Source organism: Tiliqua scincoides, chromosome 2 (genome assembly GCF_035046505.1).
Source record: "Tiliqua scincoides isolate rTilSci1 chromosome 2, rTilSci1.hap2, whole genome shotgun sequence".
Lineage (NCBI taxonomy): Eukaryota > Metazoa > Chordata > Lepidosauria > Squamata > Scincidae > Tiliqua > Tiliqua scincoides.
In genome coordinates this window covers 255,981,739-256,005,106 of record NC_089822.1, presented here as the reverse complement: position 1 = coordinate 256,005,106, position 23,368 = coordinate 255,981,739, and the positions used below count along the sequence as shown (strand labels likewise).

Genomic DNA, 23,368 nt, shown 5'->3' with positions numbered 1-23,368 from the left:
CTTCTATGTTTGTATTTTATTTGGTTTTGGTCATTGAGGGTTGTGTTCTTCAAGTCACTCTGCTCTCAAATAAACATCTATCCTATTTAACCTGCAGACAGGTATCTCTTCTGGGCCTACACACGTACACAGCACAATGTTGCGATTTGTTGTTATGCATCAGACACTGAGGCAGTGGTGTAGCTAAGGGGGTGCAGGGGGTAGCAGTTGCACCAGGCATCAAGCTTTAGGGGGTCAACAAGCTGAGCTTGACGCTAGTGACCAAAATTGAGAGAATCTTGGTATGTATGAACAATACCATCATGTTATATATCATTGGAAAGGTAATTTAATGCTGAATGCAGTGCAACAAACTGCAATGGAATATCTGTATTCCATCAAAAGTTATGGCCAATTAACTAGAAAATGAAAACACAACTGCCTTATGGAACAAAAAGTGAATTTGCTTAACTCCAAACTGACCTGTGAGATTGATTGTTCTATGTGCCAATGAGATGTTGTTATGATACAGCATGGAACCAATAACTTTTCATTTATTTAATTAATTAATTAAATTTGATTTTGTCATGCAGGGGGGCTACAAAATCTTTGACCTCAGGCAGCAGGTATATACCTTAGCTATGCCACTGACTGGGGGGAGACAGCAGAGCAAGTGGGTGGTGAGCTGCTGGGGAGAGGAGGTGGGTTCCTCCCAATTTTCACTTTCTAAAAAGTCTGGGCGTGATGTCACTTCCTGTTGTGACATCACTTCTGGGGCAACGTTTTGGATTTGGCACCGGGCTACACAAACATTAGCTACGCCACTTCACTGAGGTAAAGTAAAATCCAGAAATTTCTGTTAACGGCACTGCACCCTTTCTGCAAAAGAAGAAGTCATTTGACTCATGTTCATTGAACGTGTTGCCCTTGAAGCCCAAAGGCAGGGTGAGTTTCCTTGCCAGGCATGCCCAGTCCCAACTGACCCCGATGAGGGAAGGTGTAGCAAAAAAACAACTTGTTTATTGCTGGTACCAAAGCAAGGCAGCAAGGAGGCATAGCCTCAGATCATGCCCAAAGTTCAGCTGGACGCAGCCAGTCTTTTATACTCAGCTCAAAGCAAGACAATTCAATAGGCAAAAGTTCAGAAAATTTCCATCTCTGCCCCACTCAAGTTCCCCCTTTACACCTCCTTTAGGTTGCTACTCTTTCAAGATAACACAGACCAATGCCATTATGGGTTACAAGCCATTATGTATCTGTGCAACCTCCTGATTTTAGAAATGGGCTGTGTCAGAATGCCAGATGCAGGGGAGGGCACCAGGATGCGTGTCTCTTGTTGTCTTGTGTGCTGCCTGAGACACTTGGTGGGCCATTGTGAGATACAGGAAGCTGGACTAGAGGGACCTATGGCCTGATCCAGAGGGGCTGTTCTTATGACTCTGTCTGTTCTTCAAAGACCAAGGTACTGAAGAAGTGGAAGTAAAAGCACCGAGAGAAGGCATGAAGGCAAAAGGTCTATAAGTTGGCTCCTGAGGTTATGTTATTGCTTTAACAAGGCACAGGGTAAGGGATGACACACAGCTTTTTGCTAACAATCATTTTAAGACCAGAGGCAGAGTCAGTAAACTGATGCTAAAATGGCGTTACTTTGGCCAGAGTTTTAGTGGGAGCCCTTTGGCTCGGACATCAAATGGAAGATTGGAACGTGAGGCATATTTTTCTTGCAGCATAGCAGGCATGCGTTTCTGGGACCTCCTGCCCTTCTTCTTTGCCATTCATGAGATCAACCAGAATCCTCGGCTCCTGCCCAACATCTCTCTGGGCTACAATGCCTACGAGAACTATTTCAATGCAAGACTGACTTACGAGGCCGTGACAGACCTGCTGTCAACTGGACAAAAGAGTCTTCCAAACTACACCTGTGGACAGAGGAATAAACTGGTGGCAGTTCTGGAAGGGGCTGACTCTGTGATCTCTAGTCAGATTGCAGGCATGTTGGACATCTACAAAATCCCACAGGTAGGAAATACAGGTGGGTGGGTATGTGTGGCTCAGACTACATCTAAATGCACTTCATAGGTGGAGTTGAGTGATGTTTGCCAAAAGAGGTTAGTCAAGGTTTGGAAAGAAAACAAAGGCAACGGAAGGTGGGAGAATAGTACACACCAAGCAGAAATCTCTTATTCAGATCTGATGTAACTCTTGTGGACGGATGGATGTCCCCAGAACTCAGTTTGTTCCTTAGTAGATGTTCATTAGTAGATGTCTGCAGGCGGTTGGGGTCTGGATGAGGTCCGATAGGTTGATGCTGAATCCAGAAAAGACAGAGGTCCTTCCTTGATGCAGGTACTGAGTCATCAGCCTGCTCTGAATGGGGTCGCATTCCCCCTGCAGGAGCAGGCGTGCAGTTTGGGCGTGCTCCTGAATTCACAGCTTTCCTGGACAGCCAGGTGATGTGTTCCTGTGTCCAGGGATGTGTTTGCTCAGGTGCAACTGGTGTGCCAGTTGCGGCTGTACTTGAGTCGATCGGACCTGATCACAGTAGTCCATGCCTTTGTGACTTCAAGATTGGATTCATGTAATGTGCTCTACGTGGGGCTGCCCTTGATGACAGTTCGGAAGCTGCAAATAGTACAGAATGCGGCGGCCAGGGTGGTTACTGCAGCTAGGTGAATGACTGCACCTGCCTGAAACCTTATCTGACTCCCTGGGCAAATGCACAAACCTCAGGGCTTCCTGCCACTAAGGGAAAACCAGGTCATTTGAGGCCCAATCCTGAGCCCTGCGGGCTCGTTTGCGAGAACCGGGCCCACGTTTCGCTGCCCAGTGGTCTCTCAGACCACTGAGCAGCAGAGATGTGAGAGGGGGTGTGGGGGAGGCAGGGGGAGGTGTTCCAGGGTGAGGGGAAGGAGGGGAGAGGAAAGGGAGGAGGTGTGGCATGGGGAGGGAGTGGGGTGGGAGGGGGCGGGACAAGCAGAGCTCAGCTCCACCAGATCAAGAGCTGCCACAGAATCAAGTAACCACCTTGCAGGGCTATTTCCGTTACTCGGGCATAGGGGATAAAAAACAGCAGTGGCTGTTTTTGGCGCTGCAGCAGCCTCGTGCTCTGACCATCTCAGGATTGGGTTGCCTGGCTGCAACCCTGTGACCCTTTCCTGAGAGTTAACCCCACTGAACACAATTGGATTTAACTTTGAGTAAACAAGCATAAGGTTGGGCTGTTAGGCAACCAAGGGAAACATATAAAATCCTCAAAGGCAACTTTTCTCAAGGTACATTCTTAGGAATCCTGGGGCTTCCTGAGGCCTCTTTTGTCCTGCAAATGAAACTCCAACTTTTTCCTTTCCTCATTAGGTCAGTTATGGTTTTGTGAGTCGTGATCTACAAAACAAAACTCCGTTTCCTTTTTTGTTCCGAATGGAGCCCAAACAAGAACCCCCTTACCTGGGCATTGCCCAACTACTCTGGCATTTCAAGTGGACCTGGATTGGTCTCCTGGCTCCAGACAATGACCATGGTGAAAGTTTCATCAGCACCTTCACAGATGTGATCAGAAAGAAGGGTCTTTGTATTGCCTTCTCAAAAAGAATCCCAGCGCTGCATGCGATCAGTAGTAAACATTTCAACATGGAATGGTTTCTGATGCAGGACCAGGTCAATGTAGTTGTTTATCATGCAAACCCTCAGGCTATGTTCACTCTAGCAATGCAGATTACAACATTTGAAATAATGAAGCCAACTGCAGGGAAAGTTTGGATTGCAGTGACTTTGCAGGACCTCAGCTTGAGATTGTTTTACAGAGTGGCTGGCATCCGGCACTTCCACGGTTCATTGTCTTTCTCAGTTAAGGAACACAAAGGCACAGAATATGACAATTTTGACTCACTGCTGTCTGCCATCCAACAGTTTGGGGAAAAAGCATTTCATTGTTTTTATCCAAGGCCTGCATTGTCTGTGAAAAGCTGGACAAGATGCACAGAGAAAGAGAAAAGGGAGATCATGCCCCAGGATTTGACTGAAAAAATCCTGTCTCAGGACAGCCACAGTATTTACAAGACGATCCAGGCTGTGGCACAGGCCCTCCATGCTGCGTTCGCATCCAGGACACAGAATCAGAGGCCAATAGCAGCAGCCCGAAGGCTGGAGCACGAAATGATGCAGTCGTGGCAGGTATTTCTGTTCACAATCTCATTTCCCGCATCTTGTGGTGGTGAACTTTGGGACAGTTCTTAGGGAAATCCAGTTAGCGAGATCCCAGCAGGGGTTCTCTTTTGATCTTGAAGCAGAGCAACATATTTATTTGGACGAATTTGAAATGCCCAAAGTCCAACCCTGTGGAGGTCCATTTTAGAAGTAACCCCATTGTGTTCAATGGGGCATACTCCCAGGAAAGATTGCAACATTTGTGCCATGTGCAGTTTGGCCCTTCGCTTCTCCTGTAACACACCTTGTTTAGCTGAAGTGGGTCTCTTTCCATCAACAGAGGATTCCTCCTTGGCTCCTCTGTGACTGTAGCAGACTCTGCTCTCCAGGTGAATGCCCACTAGGGAGATAAAGCAGAATATAAATTTGTAAATAAATAAGGGTGCAATCCAGAGGCACCCTTGGGCTGGTGCAGGTCCCTTGCACTGGCTTAGGAGGGTCACAAACGTGCCGTAAGGCATGTTTGCGCCTCCTCAGGAGGAAGCCGGGTTGGCACACGGAGCTGACACAAGCTGACACAGGCCTCTGTGCCGGCTTCCTCAGTGAGGCTTCAAGCCTCTGGGGTGGGCGGGGAGGAGGCAGGAGGGAAGCGTTCCAGGGTGGGGAGCAGGAGGCGGGGCTGGGATCCAATACTTATGCTGGATTCTCAGGGAGTTTGGAGCAGCACAGGGGCAAGGGCGCCTTACGCAGAGGTAAGGGGAAAAGTTTCCCCTTGCCTCTGGCTGAGCCGCCTTGGGCATCTAACCTGCTGGATACAGCGCAAGCCTCTTTGCTTGCCTGTTCCAGCACAGGGTAGAATTGCGCTCTAAATTTGCTATAATCTACCCCGAAAGAAAGAAAGAAAGAAAGAAAGAAAGAAAGAAAGAAAGAAAGAAAGAAAGAAAGAAAGAAAGAAAGAAAGTAAGTAAGTAAGTAAGTAAGTAAGTAAGTAAGTAAGTAAGTAAGTAAGTAAGTAAGTTCGTTCATCCTGGTAAGAGAGCTCAAACTGGCTGCATCTGACTGGGCATGCCTCCTGGTTGGCATGCAGCTTCTGAGACCAGTACCCTCTGCTTATGTGACAATGGGAGGGGGATCAGCAGAATACCCCATGCTGCCAGGCTGCTGATGCAGGGATCCACTGTTGCTTTGAGTCTGCATCACATATGTGCAGGTACAGCTCTTCCACTGGGCTGGAGTGAAATACTTTTTCTGTTTCCTAAATGTAGCTCCACCCTTTCCTGAGAACCTCCCACTTCTACAATACTTCCATGGAGGGAGTTTATCTGGATGAGGAGGGCAATGTGGTGGCTGACTTTGACATTGTGAACTTTGTGGCATTCCCCAATCAGTCCACTGCTAGAGTCAAAGTTGGGAGTATCGAGAGACAGAACTCCCCAAAGATCAAGTTCACCATTGACCAAAAAGCCATTCGGTGGTCCAAGGGATTTAACCAGGTAATGAAACCGAATGATTTCCCTTTATCCCCCTTAATAACATTAGCCGAGCTCAAAAATCTGTTTTGTACTGTACATCAGTGGTTCTCAAACATTTTGCACCGGGACCCACTTTTTTAGAATGGGAATCTGTTAGGACCCACCGGAAGTGATGTCATGACCAGAAGTGACATCATCAAACAGGAAACTTTTAGCGATCCTAGGCTGCAATCCTATCCACACTTACCCAGGAGTCAGTACCATTTACTATTATTGTTAAAAGAATATACAGTGGTGCCTCGCAAGACAAAATTAATTCGTTCCGCAAGTCGTTTCGTATTGCGAAATTTTCGTCTTGCGAGGCATGCATCACTGCAAACTGCAAACAAACAAAAAAAAAAGCAAAAAAATTCGTCTTGCGAAGCACGGCCACAGAAAAATTCGTCTTGCGAGTCACCAAAAAAATCACAAAACACTTTCGTCTTGCGAGTTTTTCATTGCGCGAGGCATTCGTCTTGCGAGGCACCACTGTACATAGTAGCTTGTTAAAAGTATAGTTCTGTAACATTTCCCCAAATGCAATCAAATACCATGGCATCATCAAGTCTAATATATTAAAAATAAAATATTGAAATGATTGGGGACCCACCTGAAATTGGATTGCGACCCACCTAGTGGGTCCCGACCCACAATTTGAGAAACACTGCTATACGTGATCCATTTTTGTGTTGGCAACCTTCAGTCTCGAAAGACTATGGTATCGCGCTCTGAATGGTGGTTCTGGAACAGCGTCTACTGTGGCTGAAAAGGCCGATTCGGGAGTGACAATCCCTTCCACACCGGGAGCAAGTGCAGTCTGTCCCTGGTCTGTCTCCCTGGCTATGGGCCTTCCTTCTTTGCCTCTTAGCCTCAGTCTGTTGGCCAAGTGTCTCTTCAAACTGGGAAAGGCCATGCTGCACAGTCTGCCTCCAAGCAGGCCGCTCAGAGGCCAGGTTTTCCCACCTGTTGAGATCCACTCCTAAGGCCTTCAGATCCCTCTTGCAGATGTTCTTGTACTGCAGCTGTGGTCTACCTGTAGGGCAATTTCCTTGCACGAGTTCTCCATAGTGGAGATCCTTTGGGATCATCCATTCTCACAACATGACCGAGCCAACGCAGGCGTCTCTGTTTCAGCATTGTATACATGCTAGGGATTCCAGCTCATTCCAGGACTGTGTTGTTTGGAACTTTGTCCTGCCAGGTGATGCCGAGGATGCATCGGAGGCAGCGCATGTGGAAAGCGCTCAGTTTCCTCTCCTGTTGTAAGCAAAGAGTCCATGACTTGCTGCAGTACAGAAGTGTACTCAGGATGCAAGCTCTGTAGACGTGGATCTTGGTATGTTCCGTCAGCTTCTTGTTGGACCAGACTCTCTTTGTGAGTCTGGAAAATGTGGTAGCTGATTCATATAATCCATTAAGTGTAGCTCTCCTGTCTAATAAATTTGACTGATCTGTGATCCATAGGGGATAGGATTCCTAGCTAATAAGACGAGAATCTAAATAGCACAAGCGATATGGAGTTGAAAAGATGAGGGAAAACCAGCGGCTTAGCTAGAGGGGGTAAAAAACGCTACAAATGCAGCAAAGGTCTACGTTTTGCAGGGAGCCTCACCACAGCATGCAAGGGGCCCATTCCCCTCCCCTTAGGCTCCATTCCAGGCAGTGAGAGCGAAACAGAGGCGTCCCACCTTTTCCACACAGCAGTTTGGCTCCCTGCATAACGTAGCGCTTTGCACCCTCTCTAGCTACACCGCTGGGGGAAACAGGCAGAATGTGATCCAGCCACACAGTCAAGTCAATGCTGCTGCCTTTAAAGCAATCCCTTTTGCCCACTAAGGAAAAGCACTCCAGTCCAACCAGTGAAGGGCCAAACTACACGTGGCACAGAAATGCTGTGTAAACACGCAAAGTCTTGCACTCTTAAACCCAAACCTACTTAACTCCCTGCACAGCAATGCAGCCACACCAACAGGGCACATCCTGCAGGAGAGTTTCAAGCCACAAAGGCCTCCTCAAGGTAAGGAGGCATTTGTACCTTTGCCCCGGGGTCAGCTGTCACAGCCTCACTGGGTCTACTAGCACCTGCGCTACCTATAGAGCTGTCCGAGTGGACCTGGAAAGGTGGATCAAGGCAGGGAAGGGGAGAGAATTTCAGCAGCAGCACTGCTGCTGCTTCTGGCCCATTTCCAGCCTTCACCCACCCTTGCACCTGCCCTGATCTCTGCCCCATTCCTCTCCCCCCACTCTGTTTTGATCACATTCACCCCACACCTGCCCCCTTTCGGCTGATGGAATCAATTTCAGTGACTTGGTGCATTGCCTTTTTTATTTATCTGGGCTATTTTTTAACCTTAACACTGCCGTTTTGATGGGCTTGTTTTAAAGGACTACAACTCACTTCAAGAGGGATGAAATGATCTAGACCAGGGGTGTCAAACTCATTTCATGAACAGCATTCATGACGCCTGCTGAGGGCCAGAAGTGATGTCATCAGGCAGGAAGCGATGTCGTTAAACAGATCATAACCAAAAATAAGAGCCTTTTCTCACTTAGGAAATCATTAGCTTCAAATGACAGAAGAGGAATTATGCAAATCTTGATCATATTTCAAGAGATAGGAGAGCACAATTTTCATGTGGGCTGCCCTTTCAGCAGTAACATCTCGGCACTGAGCAGCAGCTGAGAGCCTGAGGGCTGGATAAAAAGCATCTGCGGGCCACATCCGGCCCCCGGGCCTTATGTTTGGCACTCCTGATCTAGATCTTTAAACAAAGAATAATGCCTGATAGCCAGCTGTTTTCAATATCTTTCTGCCAACAATCTTCAATTTAATTACACCAAATCTAAAATCTTGGAAGTATCGATCCTGGGTTTTCCATGACAAGGTGATCCAACAAGTTAAGACATTTAGGTATTTGGGTTTGAATTTCCACTACAAATTGTCATGGGTCCCTCAGTGCATTTCAACTATTAATTCTGCTAAGCTTTCATCTCAGGCCATATTAAGATTAGTTTCCTCAAAAGGTAACTCATTTGTTCCAGCAGCTCTGTGTATTTTTAATACCAAGACTTTAGCCCAACTCCTTTATGGGATTCAAATTTGGTTGCTGGCCTACAATCAGGAAGTTGAGACAGTACTCTCTGCCATTTTATATAAGATCTTTAGCTTAGCCCACTGCATTCTGTATGTGGCCTTACGCCTGGAGGCTGGGCAATATAGATGAGCATTTAGCTTGGGCCAGATTTATCAAGTTCTGGCTCAATGTTTGCTTCAGTGCAGGGCAAGCTCCTCTTTTCAAGCCCTGCTTTCTGATTCCTGGCAATCTACTGGTTTTCATTGCTTCATCCTTAAAATCCGCTCTATTGGCCTCTTTCTGGACACTTTGGGCAATGATACTATGTATAGGAACAGCATGAGCATCTTGCGCAGATTATGGGACACTGAAAGCCAGGAAATTAATGCAGCTGCTAAGTAGACCTCTTTCCCCCTTCAGCTGCAGTTGCCATTGGTCCTCGGTTGTCTTCCCAGATATCTGTATCTATTAAATGATCCACAGATCTATTGAGCTTTTACACTTGCTCAATGTAATGTGTTTCCATCTCGTGTGTTAGAAGAAAGATTTTGTCAGCATTCTCAGATTTCAACCAAATGCACGTGTAATTTGGGGGCTACAGAATCCTTTGCTCATATAGTACTGCACCACCCTTATTATATGGATATGAGAAGAATGTTTCCAAATTTATTTTCAGATTGTCCTTCATGTTTGCTTCCAGCTTCTACTGACGCGCTGGTCATAAACCAACTGACTAAACCAATTATTTTCAACCACTGTGCCATGGCACACTGGTGTGTCGTGAAAGGTCTGTAGGTGGGCCTCAGGAGTTTGGGGAAGGGTCATTTATTAGTAGAGTCATTGGAGGATGTGAAGCCCCCCCCACCAACAGCGTCGTGTGCCTTGTCAATTGTCAAAAAACCGATGGTGTGCCTTGACAATATTACTACCTTGTCAGTGTGCTGTGAGATGAAAAAGGTTGAAAATCACGGTGCTAAACTTTTGCATGATAGTCTAACAAGACGCAGAACCATATTCTCCATCCACCCTAACAATTCTATTTCTTAGGCAGAGTTTGTTTTTATTTTGTCTATTTTGTTGGTGTCAATGCCTAAAAAGGGTTTTGAATTGAAATTTAAAAAGAATGAAAAGTATCAAAAAAAGAACAAGTGGCGCAAAAAGAAATCGATCAACTGAAGAAAGTGAAAGTTGATTTTTTTTTTTTAGCTGTGGCACCTTATGTGGCAGTGCGCGCTGGTGAAACGGGTGTTTTGCTGGTACAGGCTCTTGATAGGATTGGGTTCTAAGGCACATTTACACAGACCAAGCTTCTTGACTCATTTTCCTGACATTCTTTGTCTTGTAGACTTTGCCTCATTCTAGATGTACAGAAAGTTGTCAGCCTGGATATGTCAAGGTGATCAACGAAGGGCAGCCGGTTTGCTGCTATGATTGTGCTCCGTGCAAGGGGGGGACCATCTCTACCCAGGAAGGTAAGTGGCTCAAGGGGAAGGGGCTGCCCACGAGGAACAAGGCAAAGATCACTTCCCAGAACACGTTAGGCAGTTTTCAGACTGGTCTTTTCTTGGCTGGTACAGTAGTGGCATACCATACTTTAATGCATTTTGTCATGTGAGTTGAAATAAATTTCTTTAGGCAATTGTGGAGAGAAAAGACTGGCAACCGGGCTGGCCTAGGAGCTGTAGGGATCAATTGGAAATGTTTTTTGCACTCCCCCCCCCCAATAGAAAACATTTATGTTAAAATGAGCACTTAAAAAGTGCATATAAGTTGATTGAGCAAATTGCTTTTCTATATTATCTGGCACCACTTCTCCAGACCAGCAGTGGCCAAATTTTCAACTTAAAGGCTCCTGAACCTTTAACCATTGTGTAGCAGAGCAATTCTGTTCAGAGCAGTGTGCAAACTCCCAGAGTATGCATTGGGGGGGGGGGTTTCAGGAGAAGGTACTGTAGCAGCAAGAAGTGTCACTGCTACTTTTTCACCGGTTGCAGTATGTTCCTCTCAAAGATATTTTACTTAGAAGATCACATTGTAGATCACAGATTGTTAAGAATTTAGGGTAGACATCACTAATGCTAAAGTCACTCTTGTGCTTTGCAGATGCAGACCATTGCACCAGCTGTCCTGAAGATCAGCATCCAAGCAAGGAACAAGAACAATGCATCCACAAAGCTATAACCTTTCTGTCCTACGCAGAGCCTTTAGGGATCATCCTTCTTTTCTTTGCTCTGTTCTTCTCTCTTACCACTGCTTGTGTTTTTGGAATCTTCATTAAGTACCGTGAAACTCCAGTAGTCAAAGCCAACAACCACGACCTCACCTACATGCTCTTGGTCTCCCTCCTGCTTTCCTTCTTGTCCTCCCTTCTGTTCATTGGTCAGCCCCAGAAGGTGACCTGCCTTCTCCGACAAACTGTCTTCAGTGTCATCTTCTCGATTGCCGTCTCTTCTGTGTTGGCCAAAACAATCACTGTGGTGGTGGCATTCATGGCCACCAAACCAGGGAGCAGGATGAGTAAATGGCTGGGGAAGAGCTTGGCAAATTTCATTGTATTTTCTTCTTCCATTGTTCAGGTGGGCATCTGCACTGTCTGGCTGGGAACGACTCCCCCATTCCCAGACTCTGACATGCACTCCCAGCTTGGCCACATCATACTGCAGTGTAACGAAGGGAGTGTCGCCATGTTTTACGTTGCCCTTGGGTACATGGGCTTTCTGGCTGCCATCTCCTTCACTGTAGCCTTCCTAGCCAGGAAGCTGCCTGGAGCATTCAATGAAACCAAGTTGATCACCTTCAGCACGCTGGTCTTCTGCACTGTGTGGGTGTCCTTTGTGCCCACCTACCTGAGCACGAAGGGCAAATACATGGTCGCTGTGCAGGTCTTCTCCATCTTGGCCTCCAGTTTTGGGTTACTGGGCTGTATTTTTATACCCAAATGTTACATTATGGTACTGAGGCCTGATCTCAATACCAAGGAACATCTAATTATTAAACTTAAAGGTGCCAACCAAGATGCCATCTAATTTTGAAGACCTGCCTTCTAATTCTGGTTGTGCTTTGCTGTTATTAAATTTAAATCCTTGCTGTGTGAATGAAGCCATTCCCATAGACTATACAAGACACTTCTCCTTCCAAAGAACATAAAAACATAAGAACAGCCCCACTGGATCAGGCCATAGGCCCATCTAGTCCAGCTTCCTGTATCTCACAGCGGCCCACCAAATGCCCCAGGGAGCACACCAGATAACAAGAGACCTCATCCTGGTGCCCTCCCTTGCATCTGGCATTCTGACATAACCCATTTCTAAAATCAGGAAGTTGCGCATACACATCATGGCTTGTACCCCGTAATGGATTTTTCCTCCAGAAACTTGTCCAATCCCCTTTTAAAGGCATCTAGGCTAGACGCCAGCACCACATCCTGTGGCAAGGAGTTCCACAGACCAACCACACCCTGAGTAAAGAAATATTTTCTTCTGTCTGTCCTAACCCGCCCAACACTCAATTTTAGTGGATGTCCCCTGGTTCTGGTATTATGTGAGAGTGTAAAGAGCATCTCCCTATCCACTCTGTCCATCCCCTGCATAATTTTGTATGTCTCAATCATGTCCCCCCTCAGGCATCTCTTTTCTAGGCTGAAGAGGCCCAAACGCCGTAGCCTTTCCTCATAAGGAAGGTGCCCCTGCCCAGTAATCATCTTAGTCGCTCTCTTTTGCACCTTTTCCATTTCCACTATGTCTTTTTTGAGATGCGGCGACCAGAACTGGACACAATACTCCAGGTGTGGCCTTACCATAGATTTGTACAACGGCATTATAATACTAGCCGTTTTGTTCTCAATACCCTTCCTAATGATCCCAAGCATAGAATTGGCCTTCTTCACTGCCGCCACACATTGGGTCGACACTTTCATCGACCTGTCCCCCACCACCCCAAGATCTCTCTCCTGATCTGTCACAGACAGCTCAGAACCCATCAGCCTATATCTAAAGTTTTGATTTTTTGCCCCAATGTGCATGACTTTACACTTACTGACATTGAAGCGCATCTGCCATTTTGCTGCCCATTCTGCCAGTCTGGAGAGATCCTTCTGGAGCTCCTCACAATCACTTCTGGTCTTCACCACTCGGAAAAGCTTGGTGTCATCTGCAAACTTAGCCACTTCACTGCTCAACCCTGTCTCCAGGTCATTTATGAAGAGGTTGAAAAGCACCGGTCCCAGGACAGATCCTCGGGGCACACCGCTTTTCACCTCTCTCCATTGTGAAAATTGCCCATTGACACCCACTCTCTGCTTCCTGGCCTCCAACCAGTTCTCAATCCATGAGAGGACCTGTCCTCTAATTCCCTGACTGTGGAGTTTTTTTCAGTAGCCTTTGGTGAGGGACCGTGTCAAACGCCTTCTGAAAGTTCAGATATATAATGTCCACGGGTTCTCCCAAATCCACATGCCTAGTGACCTTTTCAAAGAATTCTATAAGGTTCGTGAGGCAAGACTTACCCTTACAGAAGCCATGCTGACTCTCCCTCAGCAAGGCCTGTTCATCTATGTATTTTGAGATCCTATCTTTGATGAGGCATTCCACCATCTTACCCGGTATGGATGTTAGGCTGACCGGCCTATATTTTCCCGGGTCCCCCCTCTTTCCCTTTTTAAAAATAAAAATTTTAAATAAAAATTTAAAAATAGGCGTGACATTTGCTATCCTCCAATCTTCTGGCACCGTGGCCGTTTTGAGGGACAAGTTGCATACCTTAGTCAAGAAATCTGCAACTTCATTCTTCAGTATTCTTCAGTATTCCTGGACATACTCTGTGCAAGAATCTAGTAGACATAAAAGTACAATGCCCGTATGACATTTTTTAAAAATTATATACATTTGTTTATCTATGTAGCCATTTTTGTCCTGGCTTTCTTCCTCCAGAGGGGCACTTAAGGTGGCTTACAACAGAAGATGCAGATCATAATAATGAATAATCATTAATTTTCTTTCCGTCTCTGCAAAAATGCAACATTAATAACCAGCACCAATGAAAAATAAACATTGATCAACAATGTGTTATGCTTATAGAATTCCATGCCAGAGGAAGAGACATTGCCCATCCCTTTCAGGACTGGGCCATTCATTGCTGTGTTCCCAGGGGACTTTGCCCTCTTTACATTCCAAATGTAGCTCATAGATGCCTCCTCAGTGGAATCCTTGTGCTACTAATGCTCCAACCTTAAGCGGGACCTATGGCAGTAGCTCTCACTTTCTGCTACCATAAGCTCTGCTCTAGTAGGGTGAAAGCCATGCCACTTTCATGTACTTTGGAGTCACCAGTACACATGGCTGGAGGTTCCTCACTGATACCAGTGGTTCCTGAACTTCCTGATGGAGCAGGTAAGATGGTGACGAGGAAGGTTCAAGGGAGGATTGGGGCAGGAAGTGGGACCAACATGAGTTGGGTGGGGGAGTATCTCAGAATCAGCAGTGCACACCAGAGTCTTATCTTTGTCTTCCCAACCTGACACTCTCCCCAGACTCTCCGCAGATTAACAGCTGGAATTGGTTATGAGAGCTATACTCCTTGCTGATATGGCAAATATCTCTTCATGGAAAGCATGTGACCTACTTCCTGTTGCCATGCCTCTGTTAGCCTTTTCCTAACTTCATCAGATGCACCAAATTCACTCTCACTATACCCATCACTATATGAGAGAAACATACTACACACTGAACATAAGAAGAGCCCTGCTGGATGAGGCCAAAGGTCCATCTAGTCCAACTTCCTGGATCTCACAGTGGTCCACAAGATGCCTCTGGGAGCGCACAAGACAAAGGTGCTTTTTAAAAAGGAAAAACTGTGAACAGCTTTGGTCTGAGCTCCTTCTACATTCTATTTCTCTGGCTCGTTGCCTTAAAGAGAGGAAAAGGCTGTTTCTCCTGCAGACTTCCAGTGCAGGCAGAAGCAGAGCAGAACATGGCCCACAAGCATGCAGAAGCAGGGAAGGCCTCCATCTGATCTCCAGCTGGTTGGGCGCCCGTCACTGCCACCCCCACAGCCAAATGGGCTGGCTTGTTGGCTCCCATTTCAGCCAGCACCAGGGGTGGTATCTAGGCTAGCACCAAGGGTGGACCCTCTTGTTCAGTCCTGAGGAGAGGGGGTTAGGGGGAGCAAAATCCCCAGGGCCTGCGTTTCCAGGGGGCCCAAGGCCATGACGAAACAAACTAAACAGTACAACAAATTTATTACAAAATAAATCTGAGTACTGCAATCTCAGCCTATTCAGGGACACAGTTCCACGACAGCAGTAATTCATGTTCAGTGCACGTCTATTCCCCCAAAGCAGTTTTTTCAAACTGTGCGTCGGGACCCACTAGGTGGGTCACAAGCCAATTTCAGGTGGGTTCCCATTCATTGCAATATTTAATTTTTATTATATTAGACTTGATGTTACTAAGGTATGTGACTGCATGTGGGGAAATGTTACAGATCTGTAACAAGCTACTATGTATATTCTTTTAACAATGATAGTAATTGGAACCTACTCCGGCGTAAGTCTGGGTAGGATTGCAGCCTAGGATTGTGAAAAATTATCCTGCTTGATGATGTCACTTCCAGTCATGACATCACATCCGGTGGGTCCTGACAGATTTTCATTCTCAAAAGTGGGTCCCTGTGCTAAATGTGTGAAAACCACTGCCCCAAAGCATCATGGAGACTGTAGTTTGTGAAGGGTAGCTCTAACACAGTGTTTCTCATAGTTTGTCCTCTGCCGTCCCTCTTTGCATGGTCCAACTATTGGAAGTACCACCAGGCAAGGCCCAGGAGAGGGGGGTAAAGGGGGTAATTTGTACCTGGGCCCAGGGTCAAAAAGGGGGCCCAGAAATTTCCTGGGATCTGACATTTTCCTATCTATTCAGATTTGCTGTTCGCATGGGATGCTGGGGACACTACCATGAATGTGTGGCTGCGACTACTGGCAAGCCATATATGCTGGGCCAAGGAATGCATAAATGACACTTCTTAACACAGTGTCAAATCTGGGAGGAAACCGGTCTGCTGCAGTAGCTCTTTGGCTTGCGGATCTCCTTTCCATGAAGGTGTGTATAGGAGTTCAGGGACACAGCTGTGGGGCTGCAGTTGCTGCAGGAACGAGCTTTCGTATGCACAGGACACTTTGCATTCTAGTGTGAGTCTAAATACAATGATGCTAATTTTCTGCCTGCTCTTCTATATTTTAAAGATTTTAGAGAGACTTTGGAGTTTGTTTGGTTTTCTGTTATTTCTGTATCTAGCTGCTGATGCCACATGGGTTGGTAGACCTGGGCTCCAAAAATTGTTCCGGCTGTCTCCACCCTCCCCTCTACCCTGCTTTGCCCCTCCCTGTCCCCATTCTGCTCACCTGTCACCATCCTCCCCCACTCTTATGTTCTTATGTTCTGTTTCACCCCTCCCTCTTTGCAAAGGGGCCCCAAAGAAACTTTGTACCCACTGATAACATTCCTCTCAGAGGCCCTGCTACCAGAAGTAACACAAGGACAGTGTCCCAGTACAGTTGCTCCATTATTTTCTGGGCCAGGAAGCAAGCAGAAGCAAGCAGCTTTGGCACTCAGTTGGGGTTGGGCCTGTCTAGAGTGAGTTGCTAGGAGAGACAGAACCAGGTCCACAAGGATCAGGTCCATTAACAGCTGGGCACCTGGAACAGCGGTCCTTTGGTCAGCCCTTCCCCCCTCCATGGGATTGGAGGTGGGCCAAGGATCCCAAGAGGACAGATGCTGCATGGCAAAAGCTTAACGAGTACGTGGGGAGGGTGGTTTCTGGACTGTGCAGGGTGGTAATTCTCTCCCCAGGTGTGCAGTTTGCCCATTTGGCCTTGTTCAGAAGCATCAGGCGTGTTACCGATAGGAACAGACCTATTTTTATGGGATCTGCAGCAGGGAATTAGGAGTTTTCTCCTTGGTGGGGCAGTGGGGGTTAAATGTGGTGAAGCCCCTTAGCTGGCAATGTTAAGGATGCCATGAGACCTGTCTGGTGGGCTCTGAGCATGCCCCTGGGGGGCAGGTTGACCATGATAAGAATGCCCTGTCAATGATGGGGCATTGCTTTCCCCAACTTAATGCCAGCATTGCCGGGGAGTGCGGGGGTGTTGAATTTTTCCCTGCTGCAGTTTATTGTAGTTGTTTGTTAAATAAAAGTGTCCCCATCAACCCAAAAAACTGTGTCTCGCTTCTTTATTCATGGAGGGATGATGGATGGATGGTGTGTGCAAATGTAAATAGAAATATTAAAAAAGGCCACTTGTCAGCTCTTTTGCTAACAATGAAAGAGAAGAGTAGGTCCAGTCTCACAGACATGTTTTCTTGATCTGTACACCTGCACATGGAGCTGCAGAGAGCTGAGGATGGTGCAAGTGTGACTCTCGTTCCCTGTAATCATGAAATTAACGCTGTGCTTGATTCTTTTTCTCAAGAGATACTTCCAGAAATCACCTTTGAAGCCAATAAGAGAAATATCAGAACTGAGAGCAAGTGGGGAGAGAACGCCTTGTCCTGAATCTGAAAAGTCTGGTCCATAATCTGGTCCTCCTGCACTACTGGGAGCCAGAGTCCAAATTTAGGGGAGGTGGGACTCTGCCCTTGTGAAGTTTTTCCCTTTTAGATTTGTAGCTCTGGCTGGACTTTGTTTTTACTCCTAACAGTTGTGTGCCCTGTGACAGCCATTCCCAGAATTCTGCTGCTGCTTTTGCTCTCACTAGCAGGACTGCCCCATTCTCCTTGGGGGATGCTGAAGACAAAATGTCCATTCAGCGTGATAAATGATAGAACACCCCCATTTAATTATTACAGGCCAGGAGACTAGCAGATTGGTGGGATCTTCTCAACATCAAATTCTAGTCTTGCATCATTTGTTTTCTCCGAGCCACCCTACAACGGACTTAAAACATAAGTAATCGTGTGGGTGATGAAGTTGCCACTGCTCCCCCTGATTCAGACTCAGAGCTCCTTTATTCCTGTACTATTTTCTATAGTGCCTGGTGTTTGTGCCTGGGAAATCATGTCCTTTTCTGCTGCTCTGCTTCAAGGGAAAGATTTTGTGGGGAGGCAGGAACATGAAGTCACCACTGACCCACTACCTGCCTCTTACAGGCTGGAGAAGTAGAATAACATCATAAAAACCATAACGTTTCTCGAGGGGTCAGTGGTCAGTGTTTCAGCACTCGCTATGACCCTTGGAGTTTTGAAGGATGGAGCATTTGAAGCTGATTTATTTATTTATTATAAATATATATAAATGTACACAGCTCAAGGTGGTGTACATTGCTGCTTCCCTCCCTGTGAGGTAGGTGAAGCTGAGAGAAAGTGACTGGCCCAAGGACACCCAGGAAGTTTGTGGCTGAGGGGGGATTTGAAGCTGGAAGTCGACTTCCCAAACCACTACACCAACCAACCAATCTCTCTCTCTCTCTCTCTCTCTCTCACACACACACACACACACACACAGATGGGGTTGTCAACTATCTCCTCCCAGCAGGGCTATTGTGCCTTGGCAAGTGATCCAACAGATAGCCAGAGTGTGCCAGGGATGTCTGGCTGCTCCAGTTGTGTCAAAGTAGGGCCTGATGAGTAAATCAGCAACTTTGCCGAGCAGTAGCAGCAGGGCTCACACTGGTCACTGCAGGCAGAAAGGCTACAGACCTCCCTTGGAGACTGCACATTGACCTTACTTGTGGGACAGAGGCCTATGGCAAGAAAAGAGAAACCCTGATGCTGGGAAGAATTGAAGGCAAAAGTAGAAGGGGACGGCAGAGGATCAGATGGTTAGATATTGTCACGGAGGCAAAGAACGTGAATTTGGACGCACTCTGGAAGTTAATGGTATACAGGCTGGCCTGGCGTTCTGTGCCCAGGGGGTCACAAAAAGTTGGACACAACAATAGTAAATATGTTTGCTGTTCTCACTTTTTTTGCTAGATTTTCTATAACCAAATGTTTACAGTGAATATTCATATAGTAACAATGTTATCTGCATATTAGTTGCATATTAGAATGTGCATATTGTGTTACCAAAAGGGCTGATTTGTTTAGGGGAATTATTACACTGCCCTGACTGGAACATTAGGATCGTAGGCTGGATAACAAGACGGCGTAATGCAGAGAAATTCCCTTTTGCTTACAGAGGAGACTGAAAGGTAACTTTCAAGAAAAGATTATGGTTTGTTACAAAAGAACAAAGGTAAAAACAATGCACATGGAGAAATGATATTTCTTGGTCCTAATGCTTGAATTCAATGTACCTGCTTTCATGGTGGTTGCGTGTGAAGAGCATTTGGTGCATCCTAGGAAATCAGAAAAAGGAAGGGTTGTAGGGAAGGATTTTAGGGGTCCCTGGTCTGCCAACCCCAGCTGCTAACTAAAGATGGGGAGAGAAGGGGAGAAAAAAGGGGAGGGAAGAAGGGAAAGAGTTCAAGGCACAAGATAGTTACCTGTCCTGTAGAGCAGTTGAAGAGGGGGCGGGGCTCCTGTGGAGAGGACCCTCTGACACAACACAAATGTGTTGGGCCTTGGAGAGAGAGAGAGCATGTGAGAGGAAGCCCTCTCTTAAAAGGGGTTGGGAGACAGTGCTGAGCTGGATGGTAGTGTGATTGCTAACACAAGGCTGGGTGCTTGGAGTATGTATACATTTGAAACTGCACGACTGAATAAACTCTGCCTTTCAAATGCTCCTGTTTGAAAAGAGGCCTGTCACGTAGCACTGTGCTCAAGAAAGACAACCCTGCTGTTCTCTGGGCATGCAGAGCAATCATGCTGTTTTTGTAGACAACTCAGTGCCCAATCCTATACGGCACAAACGCTGCCAAAACTAGTGATCTGGTAACAGAGTTCCGGCAACACTGACCGGTCCTGCCCTCTGCCTGCCCCGCTCCCTCCCCTGCCACACCTCCTCCCCACCCTCTGCCTGCCCTCCACCTGCCTCCTCCTGTCCCATAACACCTCCTCCACGGCTGCCCCCAAACCCCCCACTCACCCCCTCAACACCACTTTCAGTTCTTCTTAATTTTGGATAACACTGAACTCCCCACCAAAATCAAACCTTTTTGACTGCCTCTGGCAATGACAGATTTGTGGTGCTTTCAGTGTGTTGTCTCCTTCTGTTGCAAATCCTGCCTCCTGATTTCCTTTGGGCTTTGTAATGCTGCAAATCCAAGTTTTGCTACAGAGGTGTTGACCGCTGTCAGATGCACACAGCTGGACTAGATGGGCCTTGGCCTGATCTAGTAGGGTCCTCCTGTGCACTTACGTAATATTTTGAAAAGCACTTTTTAAAATCACACAGAGCCCAATCCTATGCATGTGTACTCAGAAGTAAGTCCCATTATAATCAATGGGACTTATTCCCAAGAAGTGTGGATAGGATTTCAGCCAATGCTTCACAAATAATAAATTAAGAGCACAATCCCATGCATATCTACTCAGAAGTAAGTCCCATTGTATCCAATGGTACTTACTCCCAGGAAAGTGTTCTAGGATTGCAGCCTAAATTAATTAAAGGGGCAATCCTAACCCACTTTCCAGCACTGGCATAGCTGTGCCAGAGAGGTATTTGCTGCATCCTGCAGTTGGGGGGCAGTCACGGAGGCCTCCTCAAGGTAGAGCAATGTCTGTTCCCTTTCCTCCGAGCTGCATTGTCCTTTCCTCAGTACTGGAAAGTTGGTTAGGATTGCGGCCTAAATCAACATGGCGGGGCACCAGAATGTTAGGGACTCGGCTCAGGTGACAGATGGTCAAGGTATGCCACTGCTGTCTAGCATACTTCTAGGCTATTGTGAGAAATGGACTTAGACCCAGAAGACCCAGGTTCAAATCCACCCTCAGCCACGAAGCTTCCTGGGTGACCTTCGGCCAGTCACTTTCTCTCAGCCTCACCTACCTCGCAGGGTTGTTGTGAGGACAAAAGGTGGGGAGCAGCTGTGTATACCACCCTGAACTCTTTGGAGGAAGAGAGGTATAAAAATGTAAACACACACACACACACACACACACACTTACATATATACATACATGGCAATTGGTGCTGACTGTGTGGCAGTGGCCTTCTGGGATCCACCCAGCTCTGTGAAAGCATAGGGGGCAGGCCACGGGAGGGGGAGGGAGAGGGTTGGTGCATTTCACCAGAGGAACTGGGGGCGATGAAGGGGAGGGGGTGGATCTGGCAGCAATAGCACAAGCCAGATCGTATTTCCTCTTTATAAATCTCCCTGCCCTTTTCTCTCCTGTATTGCAACCTACACAGGGACAGAACTGCACACACTTTAGTGATGTGCCAAGCCTCCAAAAAGAGACAACAAGTGGATCTTCTAATTTTGGAGGAATCGGTGAAGGAAGTTTGGTGAGGAGGCCTGAGATTGATCTTGAGTCTCCATTAAAAACGAGGTGGAAAAACAGACTCAACCCACACACGTGTGGAGCCTGGCAAAGAGGCCCCTGCTTATCACGGTCGTGTTCTTCCAGGATTACTCTAAATATTCTTGTCTGAAATCCAGAATTTGCTGTGTGTTCCTCCCATTTCCCCCATTCATGAATCTGTAATGCTGTGATCAATGGATCCCAATCAGTGGCGTTCCTGGAGAGGGGGCAAAACACTAAGTTTTTTTCAGGAGCAGTGACATCTCTGTAAATTGCCCTCCCCACATTCAGAGCCAGTGCTGGCTGCAAAAGCCTTTGCTTTCAAAGCTGCTACTGGCTCTGAAGGCAGGGGGTGCTTTACACAGGCATCACTGCTCCTGAAAAAAAGTTTAGTGTTTTGCCCCCTCTCCAGGAACACCACTGATCCCAATGCTCTTTGCACCTCCATATTCTCTATAGATATTGAAAAAACCTGGTTATGGTTAATTTCTGGAAGTTTAAAGAAAGAAACAGAATCACTAATATTAGTAGCCCAAGAGCAGGTTGTTCGAACAAAGGCAGCAAAGGTCAGAACTGAAAAATCATCAAATGACGCAAAATGCAGATTGTGCAAAGAAGCTGAAGAAACAATTGACTATATACTAAGGGAGCAATCCTGGGTCACCCTTGGGCCAGCGCAAGCCCCTTGCACTGGCCCAGAGGGTCGCAAACGTGCCATAAAGTACATTTATGCCTCCCCAGGAGGAAGCCACAGCAGTGCACAGAGGCTGCATCCAGATTGGATTGCGCTGTTAGTTCCTGCAAAAAGATTGCATAGATTGATTATAAATTGAGACATAATACAGTGGCTCAAATGATCCAGTGGAGTATATGTAGAAATTACAACATCAAAACAGTTAATAACTATTGGGAGCATAAACTGGAAAAAGTGATAGAAAATGCAAAAGCAAAGATCTTGTGGGATTTTTGAATACAATGATAAAGTTTTGGCGCATAATACACCAGACAATATAGTAATAGAAAAAAATGAAGTGACCATCATTAGCTTAGCAATACTTGGCAATAATAGGATTGATGAAAAAGAGCATGAAAAATCAGTAAGTATTAGGATTTTAAAACTGAAATTATCATCATCATCATCAGTATTTATATACCGCTTTTCAACGGAAAGTTCACTTTCCAAACTTTCCTAATCCAAAGATTATGGCGCAAACCAGCAGTGGTCATCCCAGTGGTGATTGGCACATTAGGTGCAATGCCAAAAATGCTTGAATCATGTTTAAAGCATCTGAACATTGGCAGAATTACTATCGGTCAAAGTCGAAAGCTACCTTGCTTGGTTCAGCACACGTTATTTGCAAATATATGACAATGTCCTAGGCCTCTTGGTGGGGCTCGACTAGTAATTAAGGCCAAGTCCAGCTAATAAACCGGCAGCTGTGTCATCAGAAATAATAATAATTATTATTATGGTGATGATGATGATGATGCTGGAGGGGAGGGGTTTGGCCCTGGGAGAATTTAAAGGATAACTTAAAAACTCTTTCCCAGCTCAGAAAATCACGTCTTCTTTCCCATTTCCATGATATCACTCTCATCCCTAATAAAAACAAGGTATTATTCTTGAAATACTTTCAAGAAATCATTCAAGAACCAGGCGGGTTCCCGTGAATCTTTTGAGATACGGTGCCTGAGATGATGCGCACACAGACTCGAGACAGACACTGATGGTTTGGATGCCTGTTTATTACTCCATTTAAGCTATTTCAACACCAAACACTCCTTCAGGAAAGCATCAGAAGCAGGACTGTAGACATCAACTGGTGCGATGAGCATCTTTCAGTACGTTAGTAATTATGCCATCTTATAATTTTAGAAAGGCTTTTTTCATATTTCAGAGGCCCTATAATTACAAAGATCGGTTGTGCAGCAGGTAAATATATGTGTTCTTGGATGATTTGGTAGTAATTCTTTTTCCTGATATGTATTGCATGCCTCAATATTCCTTGTTGAGTTTCCATACGCTATTGATTTAGCTGTGGAGGGAAAAGACAAGAGAATAGTGAAACTTTGCCCATTCCCAGAGTCTCACTACAGTGGGGTAAGGTTCAAGAACCACAAGTTCATCTCTCTCTTGGGCATATGGGACAATCACGCACTTCTTGCTAGACCATTCAGTGTAGACCATACTGAGTACTGACTCAGGGGAAGGAGGCTTTGCGTAATCCAAAATCATGTTGGAGAGCATATTTTCTTAAAACCTTTT

At 46.2% G+C, this 23,368-nt stretch overlaps 1 protein-coding gene across 1 annotated transcript; it reads left to right on the top strand.

The window, feature by feature from the left end:
- Positions 1-1,716: 1,716 nt before the first annotated feature.
- On the top strand, positions 1,717-11,733 carry LOC136641258 (vomeronasal type-2 receptor 26-like). The gene is made up of 6 exons (XM_066616961.1): positions 1,717-1,998; positions 2,467-2,648; positions 4,083-4,149; positions 5,388-5,615; positions 10,053-10,179; positions 10,811-11,733. The coding sequence occupies exons 1-6, from the start codon at positions 1,717-1,719 to the stop codon at positions 11,731-11,733; spliced, it is 1,809 nt and encodes a 602-aa protein (XP_066473058.1).
- The last annotated feature ends 11,635 nt before the right edge of the window (positions 11,734-23,368 follow it).